The following is a 25,317-nucleotide window of genomic DNA, read 5'->3' as shown; positions in this document are numbered from 1 at the left end:
CTAATTAATTAGATTGCCTCACAAATGGGCATTAATACAAGTAGGATTATATTAAACATATAAAGAGATATTACATAAATACCCTTACAACCCACACACCCAACATAGACACTCACACAAGAGTATAGCCCAACCGCTTGCAGGTCTCCGTTTCTCAAGTACAGAGGCGCTCGCTCTGTTCATCCCCCAAAATATCTCTTCCTTCTTCTATTTCCCTTTACGGCGTCGTCTCGTCATAATCATCGTTGTTGCAAGTATTTCTCTCAAGTAGTCGGCGACCGCTTTCGATCAAACCCCCTGGGTCCTGCCCATTGCCGTTCTACTGCAACACATGCGTCATCTCGTGGTACAGCACACCGGTAATCTCCTCCTTCACGTCGCCGGAGTAGCTTCCGATGAAGTTGTCGATGGTGTGGATCTGGTCGTTGTCAGGTTAGGCTACTCCATCCATGGTCTCCATGATCAAGAACACGCTCTGCCTATCCCTGCTCACCTGCTGGAAGGTTCGCCGGGTGAATTGGGTGACCGATTTCAGGGTCTGTTTGCTGTATCGAATGTGTTCATCCGGCTGTTGCGGTGGCTTTGTTGATTACTTGGCATTCCACGGCATTGATGCTCTGCAGGTCTGGCATTGCCATTACCACTGTCAGTACTCCTTCACTACCAGAGGTGATATGAGGAAGAAGACGGACGAGGTAAGTCTTTCTTCTTTACATTTGTCTTTCCGAGAGAGAGAGAAAGATCAAAGGTAGTCAAAGGTACATTCTGTTTTTAAAATGGACACGTGTCGCACCAAATTTGGTTAATATTTTTTTTTTTTTTTTTTTGGTTGAAACTCAAACGGGGTTTTATTATCTTCTTCCGTTCCTGCGATTCGTGACTCGTGAGTTCGTGCGGTGCTTTTCTCTCGAGTCGAGTCTCTCTGTTCACAGTAGACTCTTAGAAGATTATTATGGTCTCTCTTTCTCTCACAGGATACCCTCATTGTTGTTAGGGTTTCGGTTTTCACTCTGTAGTGACTTTGCGTGAATCTCTCCTCAGTCCTCACATATGGCGGATTCAGCCGTAAGATTGCAGAGATTGGGGAAGCAATTCAACCGTAAGGTTGCGGAGATTGTATTTATTCTGCTCACTCACAGGGTACAGATCTGTCTCTTTGTTTATGTAAAATTATTATTCTTAATTTTCTATGAGATACTAACTCACCTGTTTTTCTGTATTCTGAATTCAAAATTCTGAAATTTGAAGAGAATGATACTACCATCTTTCACTTTGGTCTTAATAATTCGTATGGTATGAATTAGTTCTGTAGAAGTACTTTTTGATAAGATTCCACAGTGAGGACGTTTTTATCTTATTTTTAATCTTGTCATTCTCATGGTGTATTTTTATAATTGGCGAGGTTGTCTTGTTGGGAGTTGGGGTTTTGCATGTTGGAGTGTAACAATCCTAAGAGACATGACTAGAATTGTAGCTTGATAAAGCAAAATAGAAACATTTTACTAATTTGCTAAAGCGTATCTGTAGAGGAGTATTCTCTTGTGCATTGTTGATGCCATACGAATTACAATATGGTATATAACAAAGCTCACTCCCAATCTCTATTGAAGAGCTACATGGTTCTGTTGGTATATAAAAATTAGATAATTAATTGGCATGACTTTAGTAATAAAAATTGGAAACTTTTTTATTTGTGAGAATTGACAGTTCAACTCTATGTTTTGTCAGTTTCAGAAAATATGGAATTTGAGGTAATCTGAGTAGACCTGAGATGGTTTGCAAACAATGGAGGGAGTTGAAATGTTCAAACACATATTGCTTTTGGATCATGCAAGGTCAATGGATGTCAAACACAAGTTCACGTCTTAGGAATTTGGATGCACAATATTAGATAGGTCTGCCCCCCTGTGTTTGATACAAAATTTGAGTTAGATCTGCCCTATGTTTGAAATCCTGGTAGGTTTCTGTTGTTTTAAGCAGACTCATTTGCATAGGCTCATAATTGGATAAGATATTTAATACAATGAAGTAAAAGATATCAAAAAGAACAGTCATAATGCTTAACTTGGGGCCTCTGTGTATAATGGGACACTTGTATTTTATATGCAGATGGAATATGTATATGTAATATCTCTCTTTAAAAGAGATTCTGCGTGATTTTGTAACTGTCTTGCAGATGGCTCCTCCTTCATGTATCAGAAAAAATAAAGACAAAATACATTATAGGCTCTTTAAGAACCTTTTTCTTATAATTTTTTTGGGAAGTAGTTTTCTGTTCGGGAGTGTGGCCTATGCCAGCACTCCCATGAATCTGTCTCTCTCTTCTCCATATGAAAAGACACCTCTGCCCCCTTATTTTGAGGAGGAGAGAGATAGACAAGTAGGAGTGCTGTCGTAGGCCACACTCCTGGACAGAGTTCTTTTTCCCAATTTTTTTTCTTCCAGTTTTCTACTATTTTTAACCTAGTTTTATTTCCTTTCTAGCTTATGTTTTATGTTTAAAAATTGTAGTTCAATAGAGGTTCACTTTTGACTTATGAGATGTAACAGGATTAGACTTTCCTAATAAAAAATTGGATTTCTAATCTTTCCTCTAAAAAAGTTGTAAGTTCTCTTCGGATCCAAAATTTTTATTATTCAAGCAGTAAAGCTCCATTTTCTGTTATCCATGCGGAGTGACTGCAATCATGTACTCATGCGTATGCTTGGATGGATTTCCAGCAGCTACGGTGGTTTCCCAATCAATTCTTCTCTTCTTCTTTTCAATTCTCTCAGTTCTGGCCTTCTTATCTGAGTTAGAAACAACTTATGTCTTCAAGAGCACTTTATGTATCAGATTAGAGTTTAGGTTTATATCTAAATTCGAATATTTCAATTTATATTATATTATCTATTATTCTAGCATACGGGGCATTCTGAATCTGCTGTTTCTTTTCAAATTCTGAGTTGTTTCTTCCATGGCTCAAAATTTTGACAGGATGGTATTCACACAATGTTGAAGCAGGAATATTTCATTGAAACAAATGGGGTTTTAATTTGATAAAATTCATTGAAGTGGGGAAATCATCTAAATTTGATATAAAACTTCAGGAGATGATTCTTTAAGGATAACTGCACGTCCAGCAGTATAAGACCCTTAATAACAGAATTAACAGTGGTCGCATCAGACCTAAATTTAGGTCAGCAGCAAGGGTATGGACCTGAGACTGAATGTGTTTAATGGATTTTTCAGCCAGTAGCTGAAAAATGAATCATTGTATCATGCAAAGGAACAAACTCATTATCATTTCCTTATTGGGGATTTCTTTACAGTAGAAATAAAAATGAAATCTCACACAGTCATCATTTTCCTTGGTAATCACTTTAACATTGAGAATTCATCTTTACACTTGCTGCATGATAACTGTGTTTCTTATTTATTCATATTGCTCCAACAGAAAGCTGAGGAGAATGTGAAAGAGCAGTTTGTGAATGCAATTGTTCTCAAGAGAATGTAAAAAAGGTCAAAGTCATAGTTCTCATCCTCTGTTTCCATGTGATTTGCTTATCTTCACAAACTCCTTTTCTCTCTTGTAATCATTTCTAATACTCTGATCAGGAATTGTTCGTTCAATTTTCAGGAGATGAATAGATGAGGCATCAAGCTTCTGGAGGGTTATTTTCCTTCCAAACTATTCATTGCATATGCAGAAGTGGCAGTCTAAAATGGTTCTATTAGTCAATGTCTTTTCCTTGGGCATTGCCCTTCCACATGGGTAACTCAAAAATCTTCAATATTTTTGTATTATTCTTATATAGAAATAGGGGGTTTTGGACTCGAGACACAAAAAAACATATTATTTTAATTTGAAATTTCCATATTGCTTGGGTAGATGGATCCAAGAGGAAAATTGGTTTGGTTATCCTGTCCAATCACGATTTATGTCAATCCAATTCCTTAGCTAGCCAATAGATGGGGGAACAAATACCAACCTGATAACACAAGTCCAGGGTCTTGGTTATCCTGTGTCATTCCATTATTTATTCGTATTGACTCAGCAATTGCTTTGGTGTGCATGGAGGGTCTCTTGGCTTAATCCTACAAGATAGAATTGTGACTGATGTGAAATCTTTTTGTTTTTTAATCTGCAGAAAAGAATTGAAACATATCAAAATTCAGGAACATGAGTTATCAAATGGGCAAGCATAGTATGTTAGCATTCTCAAAACTCAGTGCCTGAAGGTCAAGGTTGAGCTCAGAGATCTTGTTTTCTGTCCCCAGGTAAGTTTTATTTATTTATTATTATTTTAATCACCATTTTTTTGGCAACTGATATCTTCCTCAAGTCTTTCATTCACCATTTTCCTTTGATGTTAGAGATCATATTCTCATGTTTGCGAAAGAATATTTTATTATTTTATCAAGGCTCCGACTAGTTGCAAGGGAAATAAAGGGAAGGGAAGTGAATCAGATCAATACTAAAGGAATATATTATTATTTTGTAATCATTACGTAACATGATAACTTTACCTTGCCACCAAATTCTTTTGATTTGAAAAGGAATATAAAGATTACATCTAAAGGAATAATTACCAAATATGGTAAGAGTTTTAAGGAGATAACATAATCATGATAACAAACTTTCCTTTTTCTTTTTAAATCTATTTCACTTTCCTTCCCTTCCTTTTACTTGCAACCAAGGTTGTAAATTTCGGTTTCGAGGCCGGTTTCGACCCTGGCCGAAACCGAGATTTCCCAGGTTTTGACCTACACCTGGTATTTTCTGGACGAACCTCAACATGTCATGGGCGGGCCAAAACTGGTCGAAACTTGGTATTTTTCGGTCGAAATTGGTCGAAACTTGGTACGAGTGAGTATTGGCTCAAGGTTTTGTCTCGGTTTCTGTCGAAACCGAGATTAAGAACTATGCTTGCAACCAGATGGAGGCTTGGTGCATACTGGTGGGATCTGCCAGGTTTAGTGCAGAGGACAGTTAGTAGGAGAATCTGAAAGATCAGCTTGCAAGTGCTCTTATCCTCTAGAACTCATAATGTAGAAGGTCAAGGTCACACTTATCATCCTCTGTTCCAGACCTAGTTCCATTTTTTTGACCTCTGGTCTTTTGAGCAAGATCTGCCGACAGTCATTCTAGTCCTCTTAGGGAGAGGACATTTTCTTCAAAAATATTCAATGTTAAGTTGGAAATTTAAAATGGATCTAAAAGTCTTATCTTTCCCATGACACTTCTCCTTCAACATTGATAAGTGTCAGCTCACTAGTTCTCTGCTATGTAGGTAGAAGTGTAATTTCCTCAACTTACTTCTGTTATGCTTGACTCTTTTCATTTTTTCTTCCATGGAAATACTGGGCTTTGCACTCAAGCCAGTATTTCTAATTTTCTCTGGAAGAGCTTTTTAATTGGATCCTACCCAAAAATTAGGCTATCCAATACCTTGCAATGCCCAATCAACCTATAGATATGGCTACTAGTCCTGCTAATACAGGTCTTGGACTTCCTCTGGGTCTCCATTTTCTATTGTCTTTACTCAGAAATTGCTTTGGAGCAAGGATATCTGGGCTTAAGCTTATAAAGATAGGATAGTGTTTGACTTTTTAAAGATATAGATAGATAGCCTAGGATGTGAAATAACAGACATGCAAGGAAGTCATCTCCCTATTGGTCCCTCATGGAATTCAAATGCTATGTGTGTTGGATCTTCATGCTTATGGGCTCAGGTCCTTGCCAATTTCTGTTGGTCAGCGATAAAACTCTGATTCTTTGCTTACTGAGTCCGACTGAGTTACGGCCGATTCCTGTCCCAACTAATTCTCAACAAATTCCAGGATGATTAGGATCGGAATTAATTGAGACAAATCATGCAGCTGATTCCATAATTTTAAATCTCAGGTGGCAAGAAAGGGTTTCAAAAGTTGAAGTACTTGCACTTCTGCCATATGTATAATTTGGAGTTGAGTGAAGCAGCAGAAGGCAAACTACCTTGCTCCAGTACTTTCCTTTGGATTGTTGCCTCAAGCTAACGAGACTACCTCGACTTCTCCGTAGTGCAGAAGAATTGAAAATTAGAAAAATAATAAAAAATGTTATTATGTTGTAGAAACCTTGCACTATGGATTAAATGCTAATCTTAAAGTGTTGAGTCTCAAAATGTGACATGGTATTAAATAATTATTTCTGGGTGATCGTGTTGCTCCAATGCTTAAGACTCTTTTCCTATTTAGACTTGAAAAGTTGAGTCCTTAGCAGGGGAGGTGCCTTGTCTCATGTGTGAAACTTTGGTAGTCAGGGCTTTTTATAAGCTTAGATCCTTGCCCAAGGCATGGGACAAGTGCACTTAACTGAAGAAAGTTTAGATTTCGAATTGTTCTCAGATTGTGTTGTTTCTGAATGGGGAGGAAGAAGAGGCCTGTCTACCCTCGATGCTTGAGACACTATCTATATATGAGCTCAAGTTTTTTATTCTTTGGATTTTTTTGGAGTATTCAGTAACATTATTGGACCCATATTGTTTCAAACTGCTGGCCATGCATGTTGAGGTATCAGGGTATCCCATCCCTCAGGAAGGCAATAACCCTAGGCTTTAAGTACGAGATTTGAAGCTGAATGCCTGTTTGGTTGTGCCATAAGATTATCCTATATCTTCTGAATTTGTTCATGTTAAACGTGGTCCCTCTTCCCCTAAGATGTAAATGTAAACTTCTAGACTTGGATGTAACTTCAGCTAAGGTATCCAACCTTAGCTGAAAGACTACAAGTGCATTCTCTTGACTATAATCTGTTGTTTCGGATCTGGAAAGACCCTGCATGAAATTTCTTATAGAGCCACAAAAGAGGTTTTCATGTCATTGGGTAGGCCTTCTCAAGGTCAGAAGGCACTTTATTACAAAACCAGACTATTTTTTTGATTGTTACCAAAAGACAAAAAAGACTAGTTTTTTGTTTGCATCTTGCAAGCTATATCCTGTTGCTTCTTTTCTTCATCCACATTAAATTGTTTCTATGCTCCACTTACCATTCTTTTTGGTTAGAGAGCTAATGGACTCGAGGACTTGTCTGGGTCATTGATACTGGGATTACTGTGTTCTTTGGACAGACCAATGGGAGTCTGTGATTGAGAGCCTTTCCCTGTGAATTTCTGTGGCTTCATTGGTATGTCTAGACAAGTCCCAAATTTCATCTATTGAGAAATCAGTACAGGGATGTGCAGCCTCTTCTTAATTTTCTCAGAGCTTCAGTTAAAGATATTGAGCTCAGCCAGTACCAATTGCTGATCAGAGAATATGTGTATGGCTTCCAAGTGTCAGGCAGATGTAATGTGGCTAAATCTCATCGGTTCCTCTGTGCAAAGAATTCTGTTGGCTTTCCAGCTGCCTTGGTGGTTAGGTGTGTTTTTTCCTCTCACAGTTGCTTCTTGATAGCCTTCCTGTGAGCTAGCTACTGATGCATTAAGGTTTTAATGTAACAGGGGTCTGCCCTTTAAGTCAATATGCAGTGGAAGATGTTAGCCATCTCTTTATATGATGTCGTAATGCTCAAGTTTTGTGGAAGCCCTTCAATTCTCTTTGTAGTTACTTGCATGCAACTCTTGTTCATGTGTTCTCTTAGCAGCTTCTTCAGTTAATATGTGATTCAACAGTACCTTCTCTCTACCCTTTTTCCTCTTTGGGGAGAAGTTTATATAGGAAAGCAATATTTACAGTTCTCTTCCTTCGACAAGAATACTCAGTGAAGCAAGTGTTCTCTCCCTTTGTTGATATTGGACTTATCACTACCTCGAAGCTCATGAATCTAATGGGCAGCATTCCTTCTGTAGACTTCTTAAGATTAAATGGATTCCCCATCTGATCAACTGTTTTGTTGACAGGTGTTTTCTTACTGCAATCTAGTGAATAATTTTATAATCGAATGGTTTTGGGTGGCTTTAGGGTTTCTTGGTAACCAAGTCAGCTTTTCACTTGGAGGGATGCACATATTTGTTATGTGGGATGGCTGTATGTCTTGTGTGTATTGCGGTTTTGCAAGAGTGTGAGGGAGTGGTGTGTATAAGGGGTGCAGGCTTCGGTTTAGTATCAAATCTTGAACGTTGCTTGTACAAATTTGCTCACTTTATGATATAGTTCAAAGAAAGAAGAAGAAAAGAGGGGCCAGCAAGCCTAGCCCATCGAGCAGCCCAAGTCCCTTGTGTTGGGTTTGGTCCACTTAATGGCCAGGCTTAAGGCCATTATTTGTCTTTAAAGTAGTCCATGCGTGGGGGACAGTCCCACTTCCAATTTCGATAGTTTTTATTTTATTGTTATTACGTAGTGGTTAGTACTATATATATAGTTGTTTGTTTCTATTTTTGTTAAGTATTTTCACTTTAGATTTATATGTTGGGAGAAAGAACGCTACCTGGGTGCGTGCGGTGTGCTGCCCCTGTGCCCAGACATAGGAGCGGGCAAAGCCGTGCCCCCATGGAAAGGCTGAATTTCCTGGGGGCGTGATGGTCATTTCATCTACCAGTGTCTGGGCGCAGGGGCAATGTATTGCATGCGTCCAAGTAGCGTTCTCTTTCCCTTATTTTTTTATTCAGTTTCTATTTTGAGATGTAAATTAGTTAGGGCTTATATTAAACTAGTTTCTATTATAATGAGTTGCTACATTGTAGGGGATTCCTCGTCTCCGCAAGGTGGGAACCCTATTTGTTATTAATAAAAGGGAAAAGGGTGGGCACTCGGCACTCCCCTCCCCATGGGAAAGGAACACCCTGCCCCTCCTATTGGGCAATGCCACCCGCTTACTTGGAGTGAGTGGCATGTCCAACCCTCTCCCTTAATAAAAAGGAGGGATCGAGTTTTCTTTCACCCATGGTGAAGGAAGAATCTATTGTTGATGGCCATCGATGCTGTCAACGAAGGGGGAGGGTGTTTTTGAAATCGTCAATGGGGGTTGGAAATTTGTTGACGAGATAAGAATCTCATACTTTGGTCACATCACCATTGGACAATGGATTTTTCCATCGCTCGATGGCTGAAGGTAAACTATTGCCTAAAAAGAAGGGCTGCTAAACACCCCACAACTTGAGATTGTAAAAAAAAAAAAAAAAAAAGTCTGGCTTTGTTTGCCTTTGTTGTGAAAGAAAAGTGGGGGTTGGGGTGATGCACTATCAGTTGGTGAGAGGCTAACCAAGGCCATGGGTAAGAGGTCTTGATCATATCCCTTCTACTACTATTTGTTTCTACTTTTTGCTTCAGTACCACACAGACCATTACTTGTGTGATTTTTTATTTGTTTTATTACTGATTGGGGGCTGCTGTAATGGTATTTCATTGTGGTACATGTTTTTGTTACATCTGAGTTTCTAGTTTCAAGAAAGCTTGCGGTTTCCTTATCCTGGCCTTTCTTAGCCTGCATCAAGGTACTGTAAGTATCACATCTGTTAAGTAGATCAAGGTAAGTTTTTGGGTTTTAACTGTTGGTACTAGACTCCCTTTCAACTGGGATTTTGGGATACTCCGCTTTGTGGTGGCATATTGTTAGCTTCTAAATTTGTACCTAGGTTGCTATTTTAGTGACTTGCTCTTTTAAAGTATCCAGCCATTGTAATGAATGAATTTTACATATGTTGATTAACTCATGGAGTAATGATTCTGTCTATATTTTGGTGCTATTCTGCCATTTGGATGAGGAGTTATATATAATAAGGCCCCATTTGTTGACAAGGACTATAGGTGGGATGCGAGAATTATGGTGGAAAGCGCTGATGTGGTCCTTCAAAACTCCACTCCAATCTTGTTTGTTTAACTTGGGGTGGTGGACTTACAAAAACTCAAGAAACAACATTAAATACTTTATCTACTGACACGGAACTTGAAAACCCCACCCCAATGCTATTCAAAGTCCCACAAAAAACCAAAAGACTTTGGTTATTGTTTCATGGGAAAAGTAAAAATTCCACTCTTATTCCCCAACCCATTACACTGTGGGACCCAATGCCACAAGATCCCCACCCCATTCTCCCTATCAAACAAACGGGGCCTAAGAGTTCTGAATCCGTGACCTCTTGAAAGTCTGCACTCTATTGTATTTCACCTATGAACTGTGCTGGTAGTTGTCTACACCAATCATGATTTACAGTGATGAACCCATGTATAAATAAAGAAGAATTCGTCACAATGCCCGGTTTGAAGCTGAGCATAGAGGTAAGCACGTCAGATTCATTAAGCCACCTAATCATAAACGGGCCTCTATTAAGGGTATTCATGTACAAAACCTATTGTAAAGCGATTTCTTCCCAGATTTTCCATTTCTCCATAGAAGATGAGCACCCACAGGAAATCTACCAACGGAGAAGAAGAAATCTCACTGGATATGATCTAGATGCATTGTGAAGAGAAAGATCACCACGATCCTGTTGTCACTGCGGAATCTATTGAGCTTGTTTTACTCGAGGATTTCTTGATGTAACACAATGTTGTAAAACAAACCAATATATAGTACATGGACATCATGAAGAGTACACATAGGGGCATCAACATAGATGCAATTTTTTATTTCATGGGGATTATGGTGGTACTTTCGTGCGTTCCTGTATTTGGGCGCAAAAGCCATGTGATTAGGTAGCTTTCTTTTTCCCAAAATAAAATATGGTCTGATTCTTACCAAGATATACTAAGTTTTGGGATATATTGTTATGTGAGCATTCTTGCAAAGTTGAGTTCTCTCTCACTCTCAATCTTGTTCACCAAGTTACTAATATGTTCTTTGTGGGATTCTATCTGGTCCCAAAGATTTACAGTGTGGAGTTCTCCGTGAAAAAGTCTTTCAAGATCTTTAAAGATTGAAGAAGATCGTTCGAGTTCGTAAAACTTGTAACCAAATCTCGTATGAAATCCTTCCGGTGCGTTACTATCTCCGTTCAAGTAACAACCTAACGGGTGGTGATTTATTTACAATCTATATAATAATGATCGAGTTCTTGAAACTGTTTTTTTTTTTTTTTTTTGGCCTCCTTACCCCTCTTTATATTAGTTCTATTTCTTTGTTGATGTCTTTCAACCTCAGTTCCCCATTGCATGGCTATATGCTATTGTACTTAACAGGATGAAGGATTTGGAAAGGTCTCAAGATCCTACGAAACAAGTTTTGTGGGCTGCAAATGAAATGGCTTCATTAATTAGAGATGGGGACTCGGTTGTTAAGCTTCGAATAGCATGGGCAGGGCTAGCCTTGGTTCACAAGGCTCAACATGAGATTGCAGCAGCATTTGAAACTGGACAAAAGGATTTGACTGACGTGGAAGAGCGAGCTCTTTACACTTTAAAGCAGGTGTGTTTCTGTACTGGGGAGAAAAAGAACGCGATAGACGGGAAAGAGGGAAGCGGGAATTGTAGGGTAACAGCAGGCAAAGAAATCCAGAGTGTTAGAAGTTTCTGAGATGGGAGCTGTCGGTCATGGGAAAATAGAATGGAAATTTTTTTAGGGAATTGCAGAAAAAGATTGGGGAAGATGAGTTGCATTCGGTGGGTAAGGATTTTATCCACTCTTGTAGCATTGCTGTACTCATCGTGCAGCACTGCAAGTGCCATGTGTGCACAACAGGCCCCACATGGTACACATGGCACAGTAATGATCCAGAGGTAGCGGTGTTGCAGGGAGGTTCAGATCAGTTTTTAGTTATTGTAGGCAAAGAAGATGAGTTGCAGGTGTCTAGTGGAGATATTCAAAGGTATAATGGTCATAAATTTTGTAAAACACTCTCACGTTTCGTAATTACCAGGAACCAACAAAAAAAAACCAAAAAAAAAAAAACTAACCCAGGAGTTTGCTTATTAATTATTTTGAGAAAAAGAGTGATATGTGTAAATATTCAAAACTCATAGGTAAATCTATAATTACCTGTTACTTTAGGGGAGGTACCTATAAATTAACTTTTTTTTTACTTTCAAGAAAAATAAACTGAACTTTAGATCAGGCATTTTAAATCTGAGTTCGGGTCCTTTATTATCGAGTCGATCGACAGGATCCTACTGCCAAGACACAATAAGAAGGTAATGACCATCCATTCTAGTTGGAGACTAGAATGATATCTGTGAAAAGGTTTGACACATATCATTGTCCTGCCAGGGAGCCCAACACCAAAGGAGCTGTCAAGGGGTATACAACAATCGAGCTGTGCTACATACATTTCGATGCATACCTAAAAATATGTGTGACATAGTCCAACGGCTGACAACACTTGGGCATATTGAACTCTCTAGAGACAAGCTAAATTCCTTTGAAGGTATGACACGATTGAATCCTAGTCGTGTCATATTTTGTAGACTCTATCAACTTTCAAGGTTCCATCATTAAAAACTAAAAGCAGATGGCATTATTGCTCCATTCCTGTCTTTTTCTCTTGGCTTTCCCTTTCTTCTTTTTCTCTTGGCGGCCTTTCTTTCTTTTTCTTATGAAAAGCGGATGGCATTGTTGCTCCATTCCTGTCTTTTCTCTTAGTCTTTTTGTAAAAAAAATTATTTTTTCATTAGAAAACGATATTTATTTGCAGGAACTGTATGACAATAGAGGAACGGAGACAAAGGGCTGATCTTTGAGTAGAAAAAATAATGAATCTACTGGGTCCCACATGAATTGACTTATTTGAAAAAAATCTTATCCTTTGGAAGATCTATTTCGTGTTTGGTACTATATGGTTCCATTATGCAAGAACTTCGAATCATTCTCTACATTGTAGCACGTATGTGGCCCAGGGCATGAGGGGCATGATGACTTGATGTCATTCTCACCTTCCTCCGGTTTATCATCGGCAGTCTATTTCTTTTTCTACTTCTTCCAAGTGTAGGATAACCCCAAGGGGTTATGGGTTTTTTTCGATCAGTTGGTGTCCTCCTTTCACCATCCTCGTGGGAATGGTCTACAGGGTTCATAACTACTCCTCTAACTACAAGACGCTTGCCTAGCCAACACTTACAAGACAGAAGCCTATATTTTTATTAAAAAAATAACCCATAAAAAAAAGAATTAAGTTTTCCTCAAGGCTCTATCGCTCTGTTTGGTTGCAAGGAATTTTTTTTTTTTTGAAAACACTAAATAAGTGTGACTTTTATTATATCAATATGGTAACACTACGTTCATGATAAGAACTAATAAATATACACCTCAATTGGTGGAAACTCTTTAGTGTTACCTTTTATTATATTTAATAGGCACTTTTATTTTGGGAGCAATTTTCTTACTCTTTTTTTTAATTAAAAAGTTATTGAAAATTAAAAAGGAGGCAAACAAACCTAAAGACAAACTAAAGGCAGCAAGCCACATGCTCACCCAAGAGAAATAATAAAATAAGGCTACAGGAGATCTGTGAGGCGTACCGAGAGGGTCCTTATCCTAATAGATTTTCGAGGGATCTCAGCATATACACCAGACCGATCAAGAGCCACACGGGCCAAAAGAGCCTCCTCCTCTGACGAAAAGGGAGAAGGAATTTTTTGCAACCCCATTCCTAAATCCTTTTCAACCTGATGTTTTTCTACCGCCATGTCCACTATCTTAACACCAAGATTTGCATTCCTTTAACTTCGAATTCTGCCAATAACTGGAGGTGCCATATTAGAACCCACACGACTACCTCGAAGAGTATTCCTACGACCTTCACGATTTTTCTGACCCAGCACCTGAGTCCACCTGCCTTGCACCTCCTCTTGATGAGATTGATCATACGCTAGCTCATGTTCTTGTGCTCCACTTGGTTTCCTATGTGAGGAGAAATCGTGCTGGCATTCCCTTTAACAAAGTCTTCCTCACTCATATATTCTTCACTCATATTTTGTTGCAAGTCCTCATCACTTTGAATTTCTTTATCATTTGTAACTTCTTGTATGCCATTTCCTTGCATATCATTTTCAATACCACAAACATTATCAACCTCTATCTCTCCCTCAACATTAAAAATAGTTTCTTCCATATCCTCCAACATGGAGAATCTATTACTCTGCTGAACTAATTCCTCAAGGAAAATTGAAGGGAAAAGAAATTTCAAACTTAATACATAATTTTTTGTAATTATTACCTTACATGGTTATGTTACTAACTGAATATCGTTTCATATTTTTGTATATCATTTCAATTTTACTTTATTTTGCAACTAAATCTCTTGAATTTGAAAAGTAAAATAAAAATTACATCTAAAAATTATTAGGGAAACAGTTCTCCGTCTGGGAGTGTAGCCTACGCCAGCACTCCCATGAGTCTATCTCTCTCCTCCCCATGTGAAAAGACACCTCTGCCCCCTTGTTTTAAGGAGGAGAGAGATAGACACATGGGAGTGCTGGCACAGGCCACACTCCCGAACAGAAAACTGCTTCCCAAAATATTATTACTAAAATTGATAAGAAATTTAAATAGCTTGTATAATCATGTTGAGTAATTCCCCTTCCCTTCAATTTCCCTTGCAACCAAATGGAGCCTAGGTGGTGGTGGAAGAGAAATCCCTTCACTAGTTGCATCATTGCACTTGAATGGATATAAGAAATACTGAAATAGTACGTAAATCTAAACAAAAAAGAAAAAGACAAGGAATAGTAAAGGGTATTTTACCTTCAATACATAGGAAGATTAATATTGACAATAGTTTTGGGGGCATTTCCTTCGTAAAAGAAACTTTTCTTTTGTTATAAGGAAACAAAGGCTAATCGGTCGCGTAGCACGACGTGTGTCTATGCTTAGACACTGCCGTGCACAAAATGATTGATGCGCCCCTGGTCCTTTTTGCCTTTCCAGGGGGTATGCTGATCATTTTGCATGCAGCTGTGTCTGGGCGCAGACACACACTGCGTTGCACGACTGGGTGACATTCTTTTTTCCTTATATAATATTCAATTCATCCAAGAGAAAGCTACCTGGTTGTGTGGCCCTTGCACCAACATAGGTCAATAGGAGCATGTGAGCAAGCATAAGGGAGGGGGGATTTCTACCATTTCATGGGGTGAGCCGGTCATTTCACTCCACCCTATGTCTATTGTCTAGGCGCAGGGGCCACGCCATAAGGTACCTCTCTTTTCCCACCCAATTCTCCATTTTTCTTGTATATAGTGGTACTAGGGGTCCTATATATACTCATGCTCTTTTTGTTTGATAAATCTATATATACTCATTTGCAATACACACATCACTGACATGTTTTTTATTTTAGCTGAGGTCATGGGTGCCCTTTTATATCCCTTGACAAGAGATCATTTGGTTAATTTCTACATCATTTACTCTTTGTGTCTTCGATTGCAGAGAGGTGACAGAATCCCAAGAATACATGGCAAGCAGACTCAGCGGAGAAGACATTATTGTCTCCCCCAGTATGCAGGCGATTCTTAACAAATTAGAGGACCCTTTGTTAAGTGACTTTGGATCAATGTGGGGCATTGAGAAAGAGCTATTGGAGCTCCACCGCACCGCAGAGAGAATCAAAGCAGTTCTGGAGGTGGTGGAGAACAAGCAAAGAAATGACGGGCTCTTAAAACTCAGCCTCAAGGACCTTAGAGGTGAAGCTTACTATACTGATGACATGCTGGATGAGTTTCTTTATGAAAGTCTCAAACTACAAGATGAGAGATTCCGTGGCAAGAAGAGGAAGCAGGTACCCTCCTTTCTCTCTTTTTCTTTGAATGAGAATCAATTGTTACGTCAATGTGATATCGCTCGTATCACAGCTGAAATTAGTGAGAAACTAGCTATAATTGAAAAGAAGCTCGAAAAGCACTACTTTCAAGGACCAGCTGAACAGAGGCAACATGAAATGCTAACTAGACTACAATCTTTTCCCCCAAGAGAGACAAAAGCAGTAGTTGGTTCAATAGTTGACGAGAATCATGTGTTTGGAAGACAAGAAGATGTGCAGATTGTAAAAAACATGTTAATATCTGATCAAAATTATGGGACAGATTGCGTTTCTGTGGTTGCCATTGTTGCCATGGCGGGAATAGGAAAGACCACGCTTGCTCAGCTTGTGTACAATGACCTAGACATAACAAATTGCTTTGAAGTAAGAGCATGGGTTTGTGTGTCTGACCCACTTGACATTGAAAGGGTAACCAGGGGAATTCTCAATTCAGCTACTAGGAAAAGGTCCTCCCATCTTGAAAACCTAGAGCCACTCCAGCGCGAACTTGAAAATACACTGAGAGGAAAGAAAACTCTAATTGTGATGGACGATTTATGGAATGAAAATTTCCGTGATTGGGACAAATTGCGTGTTCCCTTTAAAGTTGCAGGTGAGGGAAGTAAAGTATTAGTGACCACTCGAAGCGCTAAAGTTTCCTCTGTCATGAACGCGACTGCAACTCATTTTTTGAGAGGTTTGCGTGATGAAGATTGCTGGTCCTTGTTCAAAGATCATGCTTTTTCTGATTTGGACTCCATTGCATATCCCAACTTGGAAGCCATTGGTAGAAAAATTCTGAAGAAGTGTAATGGGTTGCCTTTGGCAATAAATACACTTGGAGGGCTTCTTCAAGGTAAATTAGATGAGAATGAATGGGTATTTATCTTGGAAAGTGAAATGTGGGATATAGAAGAAGATGATGTTTTGCCGGCTCTAAGTTTGAGTTATCATCATCTCCCACCTCATCTGAAGCAATGTTTTTCTTATTGCTCTTTGTTTCCTAAAGATTATATATTTGAAAAGCATTATCTAGTTCAACTTTGGATGGCCGAGGGATTTATTCAATCTAAGCAAGTCGAAAGAATGGAAGACATTGGAGAGAAATATTTTGAGGATTTGTTGCATAGGTCTTTTTTCCAGCCTCGCTTCAAGGATACGTTTGTGATGCATGATCTGATGCATGATTTAGCATGCTCGGTCTCAATGGGGATTTGTTTCAAATTTAACAACAAGAGAACATATGATATCCATGAAAAGGTTCGACACATATCATTGCCTCACTTTCGTATTGATCTATTAGAAACTAGATCCCATAAATTCAAGAGTTCATCCACATTTATATGTGGGAAGACAAGGATGCAAGGAAATGATTTTCCTGACAGTTTTTTCATAGAACTCAGTTGCTTACGTGTGTTGGTTCTTGATGTATCTGGGATCAAGTCTCTGCCCAATTCCATTGGAAATTTGAAGCATTTACGGTTCTTTTTGATTAGCAGTGGTACCATAGAAACATTGCCTGACTCAATATGTGTGCTCTACAATTTACAGGTGTTGGACATAGTGGGTTGTAAAAACCTTGTTGAGTTACCCAAAGATTTATCCAGCTTAATCAACCTCCAACATCTACTGATGAAAGAAAAGTGGTGGGGTGTTGGAAGTAGACCAGATAAAATAGGAAAATTAACCCATCTTAAAACGATAGCTTTTTTTAACGTTGGCCCAAATGCGGCTGATAGCATTAGAGAGCTAAGAGAATTGGTGAATCTCAAAGGGATCCTTAAAATTCAGAATCTAGAGTATGTAAGAGATATTAGAGAAGCAGAGGATGCCAATTTGAAGAATAAACAGAAAATTGATGGGTTGAGCTTGCATTGGGGTTATTCTAGTGATAATCCATATTATGGATCTTGGGAAGATATACTTTTGTGGTCTAAGCATTGGGATGATGTACTTGAGAACCTAAAACCTCACAAAGGGTTGAAGATTCTTGAAGTTGTGAACTTCCCTGGTTTACATTATCCAACTTGGATGACGACATATATATTGAGGTACAACAAACTAGTTTCAGTGTTACTTAATGGAGTTGAGAGCAAATCCCTTCCATCTTTGGGACAGCTGCCTTGTTTAGAAGTCCTCAAGATCCAGAGCTCACATAAAATTAGACAATTGAGTGTTGAGTTCTACGGTGGTATTGCTGGTAGTAAGGGATTTCAAAGGTTGAAGAACTTGGAATTTTTTGACATGGATGGTCTGGAGGAGTGGTGTGAAGCTGAGGATGGTGAATTCCCTTCTCTCCAATACTTTTGTCTCATTAAGTGTCCCAATGTAAAGAGACTACCTCGACTACACCCTACTGCTGAAGAATTGATACTTGAAATCCAATCCTGCTGTAGTTTAACATCATTGCACTGTGGACAACATACCTCTCTTACAGAGTTGAATGTCAGCTACTGTGATGGTATTGGATCGTTTACCAAGGAATTACGCAAATTCCCCTCATTGCAGATGATGAATATCCTATATTGTTCTACATTGGATGTGTTGTTTATGGACGAATTTCTACCCCCAAAGCTTAAGACTCTTTCTCTATGGGGAATCCAGCAGCTGAAATCCCTTGCAGAGGCTGAGGCGCCACCCATGCTTGAAGATTTAAAAATCTATTTTTGTGATAATCTTAAATCCTTGCCCAACGGATGGCAAAAATGTACCTCACTGAAGGCATTGAAGATTGAATATTGTTCTCAGCTGGAGTTTCTGTTTTCAGATGGAGTGGAAGAAGAGGAATGTTATCTCCCAGCACTTGAGGATATTGAACTATCAGGACTCCATCAATTGAGGTCCTTGCCTAAGGGATTGCACAGATGTACCTACTTAGAGATGCTTTCAATTCAAGACTGTCCTCAATTGGAGATGTTATTTTCTGATTGGGAGGAAGAAGAAGAAGAAGAATGTCTTCTCCCAGTGCTTGAGACCATTCACCTAAAAGAACTCAATGGACTGAGATCCTTGCCCAAAGGTCTGCATAAATTCTCTTCTCTCAAAGAATTATATATCGACGACTGTGAAAATCTCACCTCCTTACCAGAGGATGGGCTTCCTGCAAGCCTTGAGCATCTGAAAATTACAAGGTGCAATGCTGAACTGACTGAGCGATGCCAACAGGGAGGAGAAGATTGGCCCAAAATCTCACACATAACATTGGTGGAAATTAATGAAAATATATACAACAGTGGAAGTATGTATATATTTGACAATGATAGTATGTCCGACAGTGAGTAAAATAACACACTGCTCAGAAGTGTTTGGGTTGCTGGAATTCATATCTTATTTCTATGGGCAAGAACCTACAAGATGATCCCATTCCTCTCCTCCTACAACTCTCTAGGCAACAGAATTTGTCTGTCTAACGACCAATGAAGAAAATTGCCCGGTAATTCTGCTTGTTCTTCTTTATTGTTTTCTAGTCTTATCAGTCATACCTAACTTCTTTCATCTCCTTTGAGCCTCACCCCGCTGTTCTCATCTTCTTCAGCTGAGGAGGAAAATCGTTGATGGCCACCGCCAAATACAAATGACAAAAGTAGGTGGAGTTAGTAGTCATTTGTGTTTGCTTAGATTTCCTATTTTGTCCCTGCTATTTATTGTACTAATACCAATCATTCTATTGTCTCTGATTTTAAAATCACCAGACTGACTGAGGATCAGGTGCAAAGGAGCAAGTGTACGGACTTGCTTCAGCTCTTAAAAAAATAAAAATAAATGCATGGCCTTCATAGTTGATGCTTTGGATTCCTTACACAAGAAATTTCTGAGTCTTGATTACTCAATTCAAAATCATTGTCCAAGGTGAAATTCTTGATTCTAGTATCTTCCTTAACACCATGAACTTGCATATCTATCATCTGTTAATTGATGAACTGCTCTCTTTTGGCAGAGCTCAGACAATAAGAAGTTCAAAGTCATACTTCTCATACTCTATTCCCAGGTAATTTAGTTTTAACTGCTGTTCTCGTGAAGTACTCTCTTCTCATGTCTGGTTATCCAATCATGTCACCTGTCTTTTTCCTTCTTTTTTTTATTGGTGAATTTTAAGGTGAGGGGGCACATTAATCAATCTACGAGAGGACCCTTCTTATGTAGTAGGAAGGATGGCATCTGCTTCACAATATCCATATTCAAGTTGAGGCGTTCAAAAGTGTCTAGTGGTCTATATCTTTTCTATGATAGTGCCCTTCCACATATTGACTTTCATCCAGTATTTCACTGTCATGTGGCCACAAAGTGTAATTTCCTTACCTATTAGGATGAAGAAGTTTAAATTCCATAGTTTTTTTTTATTATTTTTTATTTCTTCTTTTCTGACATGAATTTATTTTCCTCACTCACTGGTCAGAATGTCCAAAGGTTCTGTTCTGCTGACAGGACAAAGCCACTCCATTCTATCACACAATCCCATTATTTTCATGGATGATTTTATACAAGAACAATTCCAAAATTCTAAAACTGAATTTCCTTTTATAGATTGTTTCAACCTAAAAACTGGGATTTGTGCAATTGTGCTAATTCTGTTCCTAAGGCAACGGATAGATATAAGAGGAAAAATATATAAAAGTTTATGTGAAAGGATTTGTTCTTCTTTCTTCTACCTGTGTATTTTTGTGTGGAAAAATAAAAATTTTATCAAAAAGAATGAAAGTAAAGGAGTGGGGATGTGGAAGAGTAGTACAGCGTAGTGGGAAAATTTTGGGTTGTGGGAGCACTTATAAGTCTTTTGTATTGGGTGATTGGGGTGCCATGAGTATATAGAATAGAAATAATAATGATGTGATTCTCTAACCTGGAAATCAGATCCAAGAGAACAAACCCACAGGACAGAATATCAGTGTAATAGGAGACCAGAAATTAGGAAGCTTAAACCAACTAATAGTTGAAAGAAAGAGAGAAAAGAGAGAATGATTTGGCTTGTCAAGAAGACAGAGGCCACCACTTTATTTATAATTAGAGATCATTACAATAAAGGAAAAAAAATCCAAGCCAAATCACATGTGCAACATGTGCATAATGAACCTGGACACTTTAATGTATCCTGGTCCGGGTCACGGGTCAACGGGACATCCTTCAACACTCCCCCTCAAGTTGGTGCATAGATATCCCGCATGCCCAACTTGGAGACAATCCGATGGAAGGATTTGACCGTTAGGCCTTCAGTGAAAACATCAGCCAGTTGGTTCTCAGTTGTAACAAACGGAGTAAAAATCAGACCTTCTTCAATCTTCTCTTTGATGAAGTGTCGATCAATTTCAATATGCTTTGTCCTATCATGCTGAACAGGGTTACGAGCTATACTGATTGCAGCTTTATTATCACAGTAGAGTTTCATAGGCCCTTTTGGTTAAACTCCCAAATCCTGGAGAAGTTTCTTCAACCAAATGAGCTCACAAAGCCCTTGTGAGGTAAGGTAGAAGAGAATAAACTCATCACAGGTTGCAGTTCCTGGACAGAATCGACAGAAGTTTTGATCAAGTATTGGGGGTCCTTAGCGTATTGGAAGAACTGAAGACCACTTTCTATCCTCAAACAGCAGTCCAAGTTGCAGCAGAAACTTCCCACACAAGCTATGGGTATGCAGGGAAATAGGAAGAGTAAATGAAGAAAGAAGAAGAAGGAAGAGAAGATATGACTAGGGTATCACCAACACTGGCCTGCAATTGGATTCACTACCAATCAATCCTTAGCTTCACCACCAAGGGAGCTGCTCTATCACCACAGTAGCAAACACTCTACAAAGAAGTCATAAGGGAACAGCCAAACGCGTGGGGCCTATGCTCTCTTGTTTTTATTAATAAAAATGAAAACTAGATTACAAAACAAGTAACTCTCCCTACTTAACTACTATGAATCTCAAGAAATAGCAACTCAATAAATAGCAATACACAAAAAGGGAAGAAACAAAAATAGAAACTAATAGATAACATAAACTTAATAACTAAGAAACAGTTTCAGAAATGAAACTAAAGTAAAAGCAGACAGTAAAGAATATTCCAACCGCATCCAACATCTTATATTCATAGCAGGGCCCACACACATCTTCTATAAACCAAACCAGGCCCAAACCAAGGCCCACACATGGTCTAGACCAGAAACAGAACTGTAGGACAAGTAGGCCTGGTTCTGGTCTGCTCTCTTCTTCTTGGACTGAACTGCATCAGATTATAAGTTCTCCTGTGAAATTGGTGAAGGCTTTATTGGCTCATCTGGTATTGGATCAAAAGTATGCTTTATTATGGAGCTCTTTGTAAGTTTTGAAGTGGAGATAAATCAAAGAAAAATAAATATAAGCCTCAAATTCTGTGATAATGATATATAAATAAAAATAGCATTTTGGCTTCATAAATCTTCAATCAGATTATTGGATGTAATTTGTTTCATTGACTTTTGCTTTTATCATTTAAGTGCCACTCCGTATTACTTTTGCCTTTGTTTCCCTAGAGACGCTATTGGACTGGTTCTCCCTGGATGTCATCAAGGTATCCAATTTTTTATTTTCTGTGAAGTTTGTCATAGTGTAGAAACCTAATTGGTCAATTTGTTAAGAGCATTTAGTTATTGGATGTTGAACTATACGGTGGTTCTTACTTGACCTGGCTTTCTACAATAAAATATTCAGCCTTCCATCCTTTAAGAGAGGTGGATCAGTGATGATATCAAAGGATATGTTACACTTAGCAAATTAGGTCTGAGCTGTTTATACTAGAACCAATATTGATGCTTGTGCTGGTTAATTTGAGGCTAGTTCTTGTGGTTTATTCTGCAGTACACCTGCTACCTTTGTGTTTATTGTATTATCAGTCTGTTTAAATGTCTGAATTATTATGAAGCATTGAGGTGTTCCCGCAGAATAAAGGTTCCCTCAAACTTTCTTGGAGTCAACATTTGTTTATTGATCAATTAACTTCAATGCCTCAAACTAGGTTTTATGGTATCTCGGTTGTAGCTGAAACAATGAATCAAAGTAACCTGCAAAGGAACACACTTTTATCATCTCATTTCTCCTTTTCTTTTTTCCCCCCTTTGTGCTGCTGGGTGGGAATTGAGGGGTTTTTGGAGAAATGATATGGAATGTGTGACGAGCCATTTTCCTTGGTAAACACAAACTTGGAGAGTTAACTATGTTAGTATCGCTGATCCATTATCTTTACTTCCATAGTTGTCAAGACGTCGCCTGGGCATCGAGGTGCCTTCTTGGGCCCAGGGTGACAACACACCTTGTTTGATGTAAGAAAGGCGACTGCCTTGGACATCACCTTGTGGCCTAGTGACAACACGTTTTATACTATATCAATTTTTTGACACTTCATGAGTTTGTTCCATAGGAGAGGGGGAGAAGCGAGCTTCAGCACTTCGATGACTTTGCTGCAGAATAGCAAGAACCGCTTCATTAACAAATCGAACATAGTTGTAGGGAAAGGGATTCACAAGGGCTCGATCAAAATCATCTAGGTAGAAATTAAATAGCACTAATGAAAAAAGGCCTACGGGTGGAATACCGGATTCAGTTGACCACTCTCTTTTTTAATCATCAAGATTACTTTGATTTATCTATATTACTTTTTTTAATGAATATATTTAGGGTTTTCTTCCCCGTCACCATGCCTAGTTAAGTATAACGCTTCACTATTTGCCACATGGTAGTACATAGGTTTGTCCAATAGATGACTAGGCAAACATCTTGTTAAGAGATATGTAACACGATAGGGGGAGTCCCCCTATCGTGGTTTCCTTTATTAGTTTATGTCTTTAATTGTTAGTTTCTTAGTCGAAGTAAGTTTCTTGTTTTAGGCTTTAGGCTTAATTAGTTAAGAGTTACATTCCTTTTGTAATTCTGTTTTGGCTTATTATAAATGTGTTGGCTGGTACGGTAGAAGAGATATTCTATCGCACAGCCCTTTTTTCCTCATGTTCTCTCTTCTTCTCTCTTAGTCATTTTCTATCTTCTCTCTTCTCTTTGCTAGGCACTAGTTACAGGTTTTGGGATTCCTTACATGGTATCAGAGCTGTTGTAATCAGTACCCTGATTCTCTCCGTAATAACCGTTTTGAGAGTCGTTTAGGGTTTTTGATTTGAAGTAAGAAACCCTAGTTCATAGGAGGAGGAGAACTAGGGTTTCATATACTGAGTTGCTGATTTGCTACATTCGGTTGATGAAGACAACTGCTACTGGTGCTTTGTTTCGTAAACTATTGCGGATCGAAGGAACTGTTGCAGGGTTTCAGGGCTTTCCTTGATCGTCTGCTGCCTCTGTTTGAGAGTCGTGCACAACTCTCTTTGTTCTCCATATTGGTTACCGATTGCGGCTTTGTCGTCTCGCTGCCTTTGATTTGCTTCCTGATTTTGCTGATGTTGAATCGATTTGCTAAAGGGTTTTTGTTGGGTCTAAGAAGAAGACCTGCCGCTCCACCATGCTTGCTAGTTTAATTTATTTTATTCTCATTTTCTAGCGGAGGCTACAGAACCACTATCATCTGCTCTTCCGCTGAGATGAGTTGCAGACTAAATACTGATTTGTTGATTGATTAGTGAAGAACCTGGTTCTGGGCTGTAGTTGCTTCTGAAGAACCTGTTTTCGTTGAAGGTGCAATCCCTTTTTCTCGATTTGGGCTGGAGTTCAGGACCTGCCCTATTTGTGCTCGGTTTCTCTTTGCTTGTCATGAGGAGGATCTCTGATTTTCTGGTTTTCGTGTTGTTGAGTGTTGCTTGGCTTAGTTGTTGGATGGGCTCTTGTTCTCTGTTGTTGGCTATTGATTTCTGGTGGTATCAATTCGTTGCTGGTATTTTGTTGCTGCTGGTTCGATTGAAGCTGTTCTTCCACCATCCATCAACTGAGTCAAATATTTAACGCTGTTGTTCCCCTTCCAATGTGTAATCCCCTTTTGTTGTGAGAAACCAGTTGGAACTCAGATCTGGTTCTGAGCCCTACCGCCAGATTGGAGTTGCAGGTTTTTTTGTTTAATCTTCGACCTTCTATTATGAGAGGTTGAAGATGCACTTTTCTGTTCCGTGAGTTATCCCCTCTTCAAATGTGTTTATAATTTCTTAGTTGCTGCCTTGCTGGGACAGTTGTCTTTATCCTTTTTCTTTCTCTAATTTCCTTCCCAACTTTGCTTTTACACTTTACTATTACCCAATTTGCTCGAGTTTATTACAAGTTACCCTTATCTTCTTCATCGTTCCAAGTTTGTCCTTTGGCTTGGATTGTGTTTTAAAGTGAATTTCACCAAATTACAGCTATGCCATCCTTTTACAACTTTCTGTTATTTACCATTCTGCCATTCCCCTATTTATCTACCCAGGAGCCACTTGAAAATTCTGGTTAATTACCAGATTGTCACTACTTCCTTGTACTTATCTTTTACCTCTCTTGGGTGGATCAATAATTTGGTTTAAGTCTGGGATTGCATTGGGATTGATGGATTAGTTACAAATTTACCTTTATCTTGCTTTGGTGGACCCCGGATCGCATTGGTTTGGGATTTTATTTGCTATCGTGAGTGGTGCTTCTTTAATTGGCGATTATATGTGGCTGCTCTTGATTGAAGACTATTGGGATGCTATTTGTTATGGGATGTTATTTATTTCTGCCATGTATTGGTGGAATATTCTCTGAATTATTTGTTCAAGTGTAGC

At 38.8% G+C, this 25,317-nt stretch overlaps 1 protein-coding gene and 1 long non-coding RNA gene across 2 annotated transcripts; both read left to right on the top strand.

Annotated features, from left to right (window-relative positions):
• Nucleotides 1-1,050: 1,050 nt before the first annotated feature.
• LOC122645209 (putative disease resistance protein RGA3) lies at nt 1,051-18,912 on the top strand. The gene is made up of 6 exons (XM_043838541.1): nt 1,051-1,140; nt 1,249-1,293; nt 3,438-3,493; nt 11,081-11,306; nt 11,471-11,706; nt 15,261-18,912. Exons 1-6 carry the CDS (start codon nt 1,051-1,053, stop codon nt 18,910-18,912), a joined length of 4,305 nt encoding a protein of 1,434 aa, XP_043694476.1.
• A 301-nt stretch (nt 18,913-19,213) lies between these two features.
• Nucleotides 19,214-19,959, top strand: LOC122645460. Its single transcript, XR_006330456.1, has 3 exons — nt 19,214-19,479; nt 19,568-19,618; nt 19,727-19,959. It is a non-coding gene; the product is annotated as an uncharacterized LOC122645460 (long non-coding RNA).
• The last annotated feature ends 5,358 nt before the right edge of the window (nt 19,960-25,317 follow it).

Source organism: Telopea speciosissima, chromosome 11, assembly GCF_018873765.1.
Source record: "Telopea speciosissima isolate NSW1024214 ecotype Mountain lineage chromosome 11, Tspe_v1, whole genome shotgun sequence".
In the NCBI taxonomy this organism is placed as follows: Eukaryota; Viridiplantae; Streptophyta; class Magnoliopsida; order Proteales; family Proteaceae; genus Telopea; species Telopea speciosissima.
The sequence above is the reverse complement of the archived record's forward strand: the minus strand, read 5'-3'. Positions and strand labels throughout refer to the sequence as shown.